General features: G+C 44.5%; 1 protein-coding gene across 5 annotated transcripts in view; it reads left to right on the forward strand.

Annotated features, from left to right (window-relative positions):
* LOC130294527 (dual specificity tyrosine-phosphorylation-regulated kinase 1B-like) overlaps window positions 1-13,382 on the forward strand; it is a 113,947-nt gene that overhangs the window by 86,060 nt on the left and 14,505 nt on the right. For all 5 annotated transcript variants that reach the window (XM_056544457.1, XM_056544456.1, XM_056544458.1 and 2 more), the window contains 3 exons: window positions 5,943-6,085; window positions 7,982-8,101; window positions 11,624-11,812. In XM_056544457.1, the coding sequence (XP_056400432.1) occupies window positions 6,023-6,085; window positions 7,982-8,101; window positions 11,624-11,812 (372 nt within the window). In that variant the 5' untranslated portion in view covers window positions 5,943-6,022. The remainder of the gene's footprint in view (window positions 1-5,942; window positions 6,086-7,981; window positions 8,102-11,623; window positions 11,813-13,382) is intronic.

Consider the following 13,382-nt stretch of genomic DNA (forward strand, 5'->3'; position numbering starts at 1 on the left):
TCGGTATACTACACCCCACAGGACAGATCCTCGGTATACTACACCCCACAGGACAGATCCTCTGTATACTACACCCCACAGGACAGATCCTCTGTATACTACACCCCACAGGACAGATCCTCTGTATACTACACCCCACAGGACAGATCCTCTGTATACTACACCCCACAGGACAGATCCTCTGTATACTACACCCCACAGGACAGATCCTCTGTATACTACACCCCACAGGACAGATCCTCTGTATACTACACCCCACAGGACAGATCCTCTGTATACTACACCCCACAGGACAGATCCTCTGTATACTACACCCCACAGGACAGATCCTCTGTATACTACACCCCACAGGACAGATCCTCTGTATACTACACCCCACAGGACAGATCCTCTGTATACTACACCCCACAGGACAGATCCTCTGTATACTACACCCCACAGGACAGATCCTCTGTATACTACACCCCACAGGACAGATCCTCTGTATACTACACCCCACAGGACAGATCCTCTGTATACTACACACGAGAGCCTTTTTGCTTGTGGTATCTGAATGAAGCCTGTGACTGTCTGAAACCCTTACATAAAATGGGAGTTTAGGATCATCCTATGAACAGCCTTCATTTGTTGTGCAGTATTGCAGAAGGTTCTCTTGTTGCCGTATATTCTCTCCTATCTGCAGCTGTTCGGTGTGTGTGTATAGGTCTTTTGTTGGTTGTTATTATTATTTTTTTGTTTTGCTGTCGTTGTGGATCAGGGGCGGCCGGAGCTGTTCCATTTGTATTCACAGAGCATTGTGAATATAAACATTTTAACACATGCCGCGGTATTTAGGAAGGTTTTGCTGCTGCAGATCCTCCATTCCCTTCTCTCAGATAGGGAGGAGTTCACCGGTTTCCTTGCCAACCATGAACCGGCTGCTGGCAGCTGTGTTTAGTCAGCTGTGTGCATGGTGGTATTATGGGTACTGCTGCTGAGACAGCACAGCTGACTTTTTTTTTTATTTATTTTTAGACTAACCCTGCCCATAGATACTAGTTCTTCATTGGATACCTGTAAAGCTGGTTGAACCAATTAGATGAAGAAATTAGAACTACTTTCGGACTAGAGAGCACCGTGCATGTGGGTCCCCAGTGAAAAGACATATAAATTGGTGTTCGCGAAGTGTGTTATGTAAGGCCGGGAAGTTTTTGCTTTGCTGGAAAATGTTATTCCTTTTCTCTTTAGTGGTGAAGCTGCACAAAGCTCCATGAAGTGAAACGGACTCCCTGGAAATCTACATCTGGTTTAAATCCCCTATTTGTCATAAATAAATGCAAGTGTCATTCTTTATTAGAGCATTGTAGTAAATTCTTATTTGAGGAGAGAAGCTTTTTGTAGATACACTTTAAAAAACACCATGAATAAAATTGTCTAATCTACATCTACTCATTTTGTTTGATCATTCACTTACCGTATTTTTCGCCCTATAGGACGCACCGGCATATAAGACGTACCCAATTTTAAAGGTGCAAAATGTAGAAAAAAAAGATTCTGAACCCAACAGTGATCTTCAACCTGCGGACCTCCAGATGTTGCAAAACTACAACTCCCAGCATGCCCGGACAGCCGTTGGCTGTCCGGGCATGCTGGGAGTTGTAGTTTTGCAACATCTGGAGGTTCGCAGGTTGAAGACCACTGGTATAGGAGGTAGTACTCACGTGTCCCCGCCGCTCCAGACCCGTCGCCGCTCGTCACAGTTGCCCTGGATGTCGCCCTCCATCGCTGTCGCTGCGTCCCCGGGGTGTCCCTGACGCTCCGGACGTCTTCTTCCCCGGGAGCCATGCTCTCCATTGCCGTCATCACGTCGCTATGCACACCGCTCCTATTGGATGACGGGACGATGTGATGACGTCGAAGGAGAGCGCCACCATGCAGGGGATCCCGGCACGGAGCAGACACCGAGGAGGCAGGTAAGGTCCCTCCCGGTGTCCTGTAAGCTGTTCGGGACGCCGCGATTTCAGTCCCGAACAGCCTGACTGAGCAGCCGGGTTAGTGTCACTTTGGCTTCAGACGCGGCGGTCAGCTTTGATCGCCGCGTCTGAAGGGTTAATACAGGGCATCACCACGATCGGTGATGTCCTGTATTAGCCGCGGGTCCCAGCCGTTGATGGCCGCAGGGACCGCCGCGATAGGTGTGTATTCGCCATATAAGACGCACCAACTTTCCCCCCCAGTTTTGGGGAAGAAAAAGTGCGTCTTATACGGTGAAAAATACGGTAATTAAACTGATGGCTTGATGTTTTAAAGCAGACCTTATAGGCATGTGGTTTAATAAACAAAGTGATCGACTCTACTAACATGTACACCTAATGTGCTTTGTTGTTTTTACTATAATGTGATACAGCTATTGAGTGCCCATCGCCTTAGTCTCCTCTGGCATTCCACCTAGTATGAGTGGTGGTGATGAAATAGAAAGAATGGGGGCAATTCATCAGACTGTTTACACTGTGTTGCCGCTAGTTTCTGTGAGACTCATGTAGAACATTTTAGAACTGTTACCACATTGTCGACTGCTTTAACCCCTTAAGGACTCGGGGTTTTTCCGTTTTTGCACTTAACTTTTTTTCCCCTAATCAGTCACCTTCTAAAATTCATAATGCTTTCAATTTTGCACCTACAGACCCATATGAGGGCTTATTTTTTTTGCGCCACCAATTGTACTTAGTAATTACATCAATCATTTCACCACAAAATTTAGGACGAAACAAGAAAAAAAAAATTGTAGGGAAAAAATCGAAGAGAAAAAAAAAAAACATTTTGTAATTTTTGGGGGCTTCCGATTCTAAGCAGTGCACTTTTTCGGTAAAAATGACACCATATCTTTATTCTGTAGGTCCATACAGTTACAAGGATACCGAATTTATATAGGATTTATTTAATTTTACTACTTTAAAAAAAAAAAAATTATAACTTCATGCACCAAAATCACCAAAATTAGTGTGTAAAATTGTCATCTTCTCACCCCCTATAACTTTAAAATTTTTCATTATACAGGGATGTATGATGGCTAATTTCTTTGCGCCTTGATCTGAAGTTTCTATCGCTACCATTTTTGTTTTGATGGGATTTTTTGATTGCTTTTTATAAAAAAAATTTTTTAAGGTATATGAAGTGACCAAAAATACGCAATTTTGGGCTTTAGAATTTTTTTTACGTGTACGCCATTGACCTTGCCATTTAATCAACATAATATTTTTTTCGTTTGGACATTTACGCACGCAGCGATACTACATATATTTTTTGTTTAAGGTAAGGCTCCTCTCAGCTGTTCGGAAAGCCGCGATTTCACCGCAGTGGTCCCAAACAGTTCCGATGAGCTAACTGGCAGTATTTTCTCCTGGTTTACACGCCGCGATCAACTTTGATTGCGGCGTCTAAAGAGTTAATACCTGATATCAGCCCAATCGGCAATGTCCGGTATTAGCCACGGGTCCTGGTTGCTGATGGCAACCGGGACCTGTCCAGTATGAAGCGTGCTCAGCTCCTGAGCATGCTTCACATAACGGGAGCCGTGCAGGATGTAAATATACGCAACTTTTTGCAAAAAGTTACACATTTGTTGCACATAGCCTCTAATACACCATAGTTAGTACGGTTGAAAAAAGACATATGTCCATCAAGTTCGACCAGGGAATTAAGGGGTAGGGGTGTGGCGCGATATTGGGGAAGGGATGGGATTTTATATTTCTTCATAAGCATTAATGTTATCTTGTTCCAGGAATGTATCTAATCCTGTTTTAAAGCTGTTAATTTTTCCTGCTGTGACCAGTTCCTGAGGTAGACTGTTCCATAAGTTCACAGTTCTCATGGTAAAGATGGCGTGTCACCCCTTGAGACTAAACTTTTTCTTTTCCAGACGGAGGGAGTGCCCCCTCGTCCTTTAGGGGGGGTTTAACCTGGAACAGTTTTTCTCCATATTTTTTGTATGGGCCATTAATATGCCCTAAGGCTGTGTTCACACAATGGAATGTCTGTACGGAAAATCTCCGTGCGGACATAGCGCAAACTGCTAAGCATTCCGTGTAATGTTCTCAGAAAGAATGCAAAACTTTCTGCGGACACGGAAATCAGAATTGCCGTGCCGGAAACATCTGGCACGGAAATTCCACCATGTGCACAGTGCAGCAGAATCCGTTAAATTTAATGGGACTCTGCTGCAGCAGAATCTCTGTGCCAATTTCCAGTGCAGCATTCGACATTGTGTGAACATGGCCTTACTCAGACTAACTCTCACCAGCTCTACAAAAGCATCTAAACTTCCACCATGCTGAGATGATTTGGCCATGTTGCAAATTTTTATCAAGTGTGAGATTTGATGAATTTGTCCCATTTGTGTTCTAAACATGCACAGAGAATAGACCAAAATAACCATATAATTGATCTTACGTGGAAGATTGTGTGGAATGGATTCAAGAATGAGGAAAAGTTCTTGTTTTGCATCCATTCCTGGTATGTTAACACATGCGTATTTTGCTGCACATTTTATACAGTGATCCCTCAACTTACAGTGGCCTCAACATACAATAGTTTCAACATACAATGGTCTTTTCTGGACCATCGTAAGTTGAAATCAGACTCAACATACAATGCTACGGAAAGTCCAGATCTGTGAAACGTGTCAATGGCTGGAAGAACCGACCAATCAGAATGGGCATTCACTGGTAAAACCCCTGTATTACTGAAGTGTATGCACTGACTGGTGTCTGGTAGCGCCCCCTACAGTACAGGGAGGTATTACATGTTCTGTACTACTCTTTACCTGTATTACTGAAGTGTATGCACTGACTGGTGTCTGGTAGCGCCCCCTACAGTACAGGGAGGTATTACATGTTCTGTACTCTTTACCTGTATTACTGAAGTGTATGCATTGACTAGTGTCTGGTAGCGCCCCCAACAGTACAGGGAGGTATTACATGTTCTGTACTCTTTACCTGTACCAGGGTTAGCTGCTCCTTTGGACACCAGGTGAGGGCGACTCCATGTTACTTTTTTAGGACACTGTGTACTGTACAGGACCCTGAAAAAGCTCCTGTCCTCTACATAGACCAGTTTTTCCCAAGCAGGGTGCCCCCAGCTGTTGCAAAACTACAACTCCCAGCATGCCCGGGGCTTTGACGGAGGGAACGGGCTAGCGCCGCATGGCACTAACTTATAGTTTATTTACACAGGGTGCCTCCAGCTGTTTCACTACTACAACTCCCAGCATGCCCTGACAGCCAATAGATGTCAGGGCAAGCTGGGAGTTGTAGTGGTGAAACAGCTGGAGACACCCTGTGTAGATAAACTAAGGGCGGAAGTCGTCCCCCCCCCCCCAGCAGGCATCAGTGACATGGTGCCTGCTGGGGAAGTCTGCCTGGTAGCGAGCACACTACCAGGTAAGACAAAAAGTTATTTTTAATATAATGAAAAGAAAAATTAAAAGCAGGGAGGAGGTTAGGGATAGATTGGCAATAGGCAGGGACAGAAAAAAAAACTATAGGATGGTGGGAGCTACCCTTTAAGCTGAGATATCTATTGGGGGGTCCCTCTGTAGGTCTAGCCTTAGGTTTCAGTATGAAGCTATGTATCTGTGAAGATAAAAACTAAGAATGTGTTGCCTGCGATAGTAAAAGAATATTCATGGTGAACGTGATGTATAACCAGCCAGATGGTAAACCTACCAAAGCTGGTAGAGCCCTCCTTACCCTTTATTGGGGTCAGTTGGTCACCTTCCTGGTTAAATCACAATGTACAGATGGTGCTGCTAAATTCTATGTTACCGGTCTCCACCCTTGCGAAGCATCCTCTCATCATGCTCAAGATATGTTTGTACATTTTTGTGATACCACAAATTGCACTGCATGTTGCCACAGACTTGTGCGTTTAGGAGTGCTTTACCTTTTTATTTTACAATCTTGCAGGTGGCAGCAGTACAGGATGCAAGTCCTCGTCTTCTTTCTGTCTGGCTGCCCCTTTTGCCTTTGTCCCCACTGAGGCAAGCATGTCGAGCCAGCACAGCCACGCTCCGTTCTCCAGCCTTCAATCAATGGCTGATCATCAGCAGGTAACTCTAAAGTGTCTTGTACCTCTGTGCAAAAACAAATTCTTCAGACTGTAGGAGCCAGATAAGAATTTCTTGAAGCTAAAGTTAATATTTGTATTGTAGGTAATGATCTGATTATTTATTTTTTCCTTTTTTTTTTTTTTTTTTTTAGTAATCCCGAATGTAGGGCTGGGCGGTATACCGGTTCATACCGAATACTGAAATTTTTGTGCTGCACAATATGAATTTTCCCAATACCACAATACCAGTTTGGCCCCTCCCCCTTTGGAATGAAATAATTATCAGCCCAGCACTGCCGCTGTCCCCATCGGGGAACTAATCATATGTGGCCCGCTAGCCACATATGATTAGTTCCCCGATAAGTCCGCTAGCACTAACCTCCTCGTCCTCCTGTTTGTTGCGGGCCGACGGCACTGACACTCTATACTGTACGCCAGTGGTCTTCAATAGAGATGAGCGAACGTGCAGTAAATTTCGATTCGTCACGAACTTCTCGGCTCGGCAGTTGATGACTTTTCCTGCATAAATTAGTTCAGCTTTCAGGTGCTCAGATGGGCTGGAAAAGGTGGATACAGTCCTAGGAGACTCTTTCCTAGGAATGTATCCACCTTTTCCAGCCCACCGGAGCACCTGAAGGCTGAACTAATTTACGCAGGATAAGTCATCAACTGCCGAGCTGAGAAGTTCGTGATGAATCGAATTTACTGTAAGTTCGCTCATCTCTAGTCTTCAACCTGCGGACCTCCAGATGTTGCAAAACTACAACTCCCAGCATGCCCGGACAGCCAACGGCTGTCCGGGCATGCTGGGAGTTGTAGTGTTGCAACATCTGGAGGTCCGCAGGTTGGAGACCACTGCTGTATGCTGTATCCCTATGTCCGGGCTCCAAAAGTTAAACAAAATTAACTTTTACTCGCCTTCCCCGTCGGTCAGGACCAGCTACCTGGAGATGGGAACGTCGGACAGCCGTCAGCCTATCACCGGCCACAGCGATGTTCCTCCTACTGAGTCTACTGTCATGTAAGAAGCCGGCCAGAGCTCCTTACATGACAGTGGGAACATCACTGCGGCCTGTGATAGGCTGACGGCTCTCTGACGTTCCCGTCCCCAGCGTAAGGCCGATGTCGGAACATGCGTTATTTTATTTTGTTTACCTTTTGCAGTCCGGGCATAGGGATACCGCACAGTATAGTGGTCAGCGCCGGCAGTCGCAACAAACAGGACGAGGAGGGCAGTGCTTGCAGGTGATATGTAAGTATTTACCCCTATGGGGACAGAGCAGTGCCGGGCCATAAGTTACAAAGATACCGTGATACCCATATTTGGTCATACTGCCCAGCCCTACCCGAATGATCAGTTGCAACCAGTAACAATCTTCTCAGTTGATTTGGGCGCTTACTGTTCATACTCGTCCTTTGGTCAAAGCTATTACTGAATTTTCCTACAGGATTTATTTTCTGCCAAGGACCATTTGGATATTTGTAAGATCATTCAAAGGCCATTCATAATTACTGTCTCGCATTGTACAATTCAGACAGCCCTGCCGGATGTTCCCGGGTTTACCTTATGGCGCTGCGTCTTTCCCCAGAATGCATTGCCGAATCCTTGTTAGTCAGCGCGATCTCTCTCTAACTAGCAAGGTCGGGCTACATTACAGTTATTTTGTGAGATCTCCCTTAGGTAAAATAACAGCCCTGACAGGACCATGCCAAATAATTTTGCCAGTCAGATATGTTCCATGCCTTTTGTAAGCCAATACAGATGTGCCAGACCTTTTTTTTTGTTGTTGTTCTGATTTCTCTTTAATGTTTCTTCATTACAATGTATGTAAATAATTATATTTACCACGAAAGGGATGATGTTTTTGTTTCACATGACTTTTGTTCTACTAATCAGGTCCTGCCAGATATGACCATTTTACAACGGCGGATTCCATTAACCTTCCGAGACTCGGCAGCTGCACCTCTACGGAAGCTTTCAGTGGACTTGATAAAGACTTACAAGCACATAAATGAGGTTAGTTCATTAATTGACTAGAAGTGTTTAATGTGGATGCTACAGTTAGGAATTAAGGATATTGACATACACTTTTTGTAGGACATAATACAGCAGTATATAAATCATATATATTATTATTGTTGTTTTTTTGTTGTTTTTTTAGAGCTAGGCCATACCCTGTTACTATATACATGTAATCTCTTATATGGATTCTAGGACAGCTTGCCTTTGCTGTAATCTGCCATTCAGTTAAGCCTGTGAAACAAAAAAAAATTTGCTTATGTTTACTTAAAAGTTATAGCAATTCACGGCTGTTGTCTCCGAGATCATTTTTCCCACACTATTAAATGTCAACCGGATGTAGATCACCCTTCTCTAAACAGGTATTGCTTGCCAAGTGCACAGTCATGCTCCTCCCTGGGTAGGAAATATTAAGAAATCACAGTTGATTATATATCATGACCTAATTATAGGAATATATACAGTGGGGCAAAAAGGCATTTTGTCAGCCACCAATTGTGCAAGTTCTCCCACTTAAAAAGATGAGAGGCTGTAATTTTCCTCATAGGTTATAACCTCAACTATGAGAGACATAACAATAAAAATAAAAAAATCCATAAAATCACATTTGTCTGATTTTCGAAGAATTTATTTGCAAATTATGGTGGAGAATAAGTATTTGGTCAATAAGAAAAGTTAATCTCAATACTTTGTTATATCCCCTTTGTTGGCAATGACAAAGGTCAAACGTTTTCTGTAAGTCTTCACAAGGTTTTCACACACTGTTGCTGGTATTTTGGCCCATTCCTCCATGCAGATCTCCTCTAGAGCAGTGATGTTTTCGCTGGGCAACATGGACTTTCAACTAACTTTCTCCAAAGGTTTTCTATGGGGTTGAGATCTGGAGACTGGCTAGGCCACTCCAGGACCTTGAAATGCTTCTTACGAAGCCATTCCTTCGTTGCCCGGGCGGTGTGTTTGGGATCATTGTCATGCTGAAATACCCAGCCATGTTTCATCTTCAATGCCCTTGCTGATGGAAGGAGGTTTTCACTCAAGATACATTGCCCCATTCATTCTTTCCTTTACACGAATCAGTGTCCTAGTCCCTTAGCAGAAAAACAGCCCCAAAGCATGATGTTTCCACCCCATGCTTCACAGTAGGTATGGTGTTTTTTGGATGCAACTCAGCATTCTTTCTCCTCCAAACACAAGAGTTGTGTTTTTATCAAAAAGAACTACTTTGGTTTCATCTGACCATGTGACATTCTTCCAATACTCTTCTGGATCATTCAAATGCTCTCTAGCAAACTTCAGACGGGCCCGGACATGTACTGGCTTAAGCAGGGGGACACATCTGGCATTGCATGATTTGAGTCCCTGGTATAGTGTGTTACTGATGGTAGCCTTTGTTACTTTGGTCCCAGCTCTCTGCAGGTCATTCACTAGGTCCACTAGGGATTTTTTTCTCACCGTTCCTGTGATCAATTTGACACCACGGGGTGAGATCTTGCGTGGAGCCCCAGATCGAGGGAGATTATTAGTGGTCTTGTATGTCTTCCATTTTCTAATAATTGCTCCCACAGTTGATTTCTTCACACCTATTGCAGATTCAGTCTTCCAAGCCTGGTGCAGGTCTACAATTTTGTTTCTGGTGTCCTTCGACAGCTCTTTGGTCTTGGCCATAGTGGAGTTTGTAGTGAGACTGTTTAAGGTTGTGGACAGGTGTCTTTTATACTGATAACAAGTTCAAACAGGAGCCATTAATACAGGTAACGAGTGGAGGACAGAGGAGACTCTTAAAGAAGAAGTTACAGGTCTGTGAGAGGCAGAAATCTTGCTTGTTTGTAGGTGACCAAATACTTATTTTACACCATAATTTGCAAGTTAATTCTTTAAAAATCAGACAATGTGATTTAATGGATTTTTTTTTTCTTATGTCTCTCATAATTGAGGTTATAACCTATGATGAACATTACAGGCGCCTCTCATCTTTTTAAGTGGGAGAACTTGCACAATTGGTGGCTGACTAAATACACTTTTGCCCCACTGTAGATCACTGTCCCTGTTATGACTGATATCATAAATTTATTTCACCGTGGTAAAATTTTTTAAAATAAAAACTCTGTTTACTTCTAGTTATGTGTTGAGGTTAAGGTATTGTCTCACCCCAGCAGCCTCTCTCTGTATACTCTATTACTCACCCAGTGACTGTTTCTTATACAGTGGTCCCTCAACATACGATGGTAATCTGTTCCAAACGGACCATCGTTTGTTCAAACCATCGTATGTTGAGTGATCCGTGTAAAGTATAGGACAGTGGTCTACAACCTGCGGACCTCCAGATGTTGCAAAACTACAACACCCAGCATGCCCGGACAGCCGTTGGCTGTCCGGGCATGCTGGGAGTTGTAGTTTTGCAACATCTGGAGGTCCGCAGGTTGAAGACCACTGGTAGAGGAAGTTGTACTCACCTGTCCCCGCCTCTCCGGAACGTCACCGCTCATCACCGTTGCACTGGATGTCGTCTTCCATCGCTGTCGCTGCGTCCCCGGGGTGTCCCTGACGCTCTAGCAAGGCCTCTGCTTCCCCGGCATCCTCGCTCTCCGTCGCCGCCATCACGTCGCTACGCACGCCGCTCCTATTGGATGACGGGACGGCGTGCGCAGCGACGTGATGACGACGATGGAGAGCGCCAACGATGCAGGGGATCCCGAAGAGGACGCGCCGGAGCCCCGAGGACAGGTAAGTGATCGTCAGCTGACCACACGGGGCACCGTAAACTGCTATCCGGGGGCAGCTGAAGCAGTCTGCGCTGCCGGATAGCTGTTTATGCGATGGCCCCGACATACAAAAGCATCGTATGTTGGTGCTGCCTTCACCATGCGATGGCCTCTGAGAGTGATCGTATGCTAAAATGATCGTAGGTCGGGGCCATCGTAGGTCGGGGGGTCACTGTATACGGTTTTGTCTATTTGCAATAAATCTGCATGGCCTGTCTAGATCTCATGCTTACATATTGCACCTGTATTTTGTACTAAAAAAAAAAAAAAAAAAACTATCACTCACTAACTTTATATAGGCATGATAAATCCTCTTTACAATTCTGAATTCACATTTTGCGCTTCTTCCATTTTAATGTGGGAAGATGCTATTGCTTTACCAGCTGTCTCATGACAAAACCATATCATGATGTAACTATTAGGCTAAGTTTCCACTTGTTTTTTTTCTGGCAGTTTTTGGGAAAACTGTCACTGCAGTTTTTGAGCCAAAGTCAAAAGTGGATCCATATGGGAGGAGAAGTGTACGTCCTTCCTTTTATATATGTCCTATTCCTTTTCAATACATTTCTGGCTTTGGCTCAAAAACTGCAGTGAAAGGTTTCCAAAAACTGCCAGAAAAAGAAAGTGTAAACTTATCCTTACTCCTTTACTAACCTTTTGTTTTGGGGTAATTTTTTTTTTTGCTTTAGCATGGCAATTGACGCTTGCTGCTTGGGTATTAAGTAAATAAGTAAATGATTTTTTCCAAAATCTTCAGGTTTATTATGCTAAAAAGAAGCGCCGTGCCCAACAAGTGCCACCTGAAGACTCCAGCACGAAGAAGGAAAGGAAAGTGTTCAACGATGGATTTGATGATGATAACTACGATTATATCGTTAAAAACGGAGAGAAGTGGATGGACCGTTATGAAATAGATTCATTGATTGGAAAAGGATCTTTTGGACAGGTGACTGGTGACTGGATTGAGGAAATGTGTTGATATGTTTTACATAAAGTGTAAATCGAAGGCTGTGCACTAATTTCACTTTCTTTACTGTTGATGTGGTTTTGAATCATCTGTAATATTTGTGTATACATGGATTTAAACTTTTCACAGGGACTTGTCAAAAGTTTTGATCGGTCGGAGTTTCCACGCTGGGGACTTCACTGATGAGTAGAACCGGCTTTGAGAAGTGCGCAGCATTGGGTTTCACTTGCTGACTTACAGTGATCTTTGTCTTGTCACCGCGTTATTAAAGTCTACAGAGCAATGAGACAAAGATTGCTATAAGCTGGGGAGTGAACCACAATGCTCGCATATCTCCTCCTCTTTCTCCTGATCTGTGAGCTGTGAGTGTTTCAGCTCTGATAGCCCAACCAATCAAAACTTACCGTATTTTTCGTCCTATAGGACGCACCGGCGTATAAGACGCACCCAATTTTTAGGGGCAAAATCTAAAAAAATAAAGGTTTTGAACCCAATAGTGGTCTTCAACCTGCTGACCTCCAGATGTTGCAAAACTACAACTCCCAGCATGCCCGGACAGCCGTTGGCTGTCCGGGCATGCTGGGAGTTGTAGTTTTGCAACATCTGGAGGTCCGCAGATTGAAGACCACTGCATAGGAGGTAATACTCACGTGTCCCCGCCGCTCCGGACCAGTCACAGCTGCCCTGGATGTCGCTCCATCGCTGTCGCCGTGTCCCCGTCGCTCCGGAACGTGTCTGCTGCCGGCCGGGTATCCTCGCTCTCCGTCGCCGTCATCACGTCGTTACGCACGCCGACGCACATACGCGACGACGTGATGACGAGGAAGGAGAGCGCCGGCCATACAGGGGATCCCTGAACGGAGAAGACACCGAGGAGGCAGGTAAGGTCCCCCCCGGTTTCCTGTAAGCACTAACCCGGCTATTCAGTTGGGCTGTTCGGGACCGCCGCAGCGGTCCCGAACAGCCCGACTGAACAGCCAGGTTAGTGTCACTTTCCCTTCAGACGTGGCGGTCAGCTTGGATCGCCGCGTCTGAAGGGTTAATACAGGGCATCACCGCGATCGGTGATGTCCTGTATTAGCCGCGGGTCCTGGCCGTTGATGGCCGCAGGGACCGCCGCAATAGGGGTGTATTCGCCGTATAAGACGCACCGTCTTTTCCCCCCCAGTTTTGGGGAAGAAAAAGTGCGTCTTATACGGTGAAAAATACGGTATATCCAAAACTATGTCCATGTGACATTTCAAAAGTTTTTTAAAGGGACATTGACACTTTATAGAACATGTGCCAATGCATTTTACATATTGAAATGGGCACAGGAAAGAATGAATCATACTAAGATTTTTTTAATGATTAGTTAGCTGAGGCTCACCCGTGCATGGAAAAGTTGCACAGTTGCCCATAACAACCAATCAGATTGCTTCTTTCATTTTTAACAAGGCCTCTGCAAAATGAAAAAAGCGATCTGATTGGTTGCTATGGGCAACTTTTCCTTTGCACAGGTTTTGATAAATCTCCCCCATAATGTTTCAGGAAGTTTGTAATAAAAGTA

The sequence above is a fragment of the Hyla sarda genome, chromosome 10, assembly GCF_029499605.1.
Source record: "Hyla sarda isolate aHylSar1 chromosome 10, aHylSar1.hap1, whole genome shotgun sequence".
Lineage (NCBI taxonomy): Eukaryota > Metazoa > Chordata > Amphibia > Anura > Hylidae > Hyla > Hyla sarda.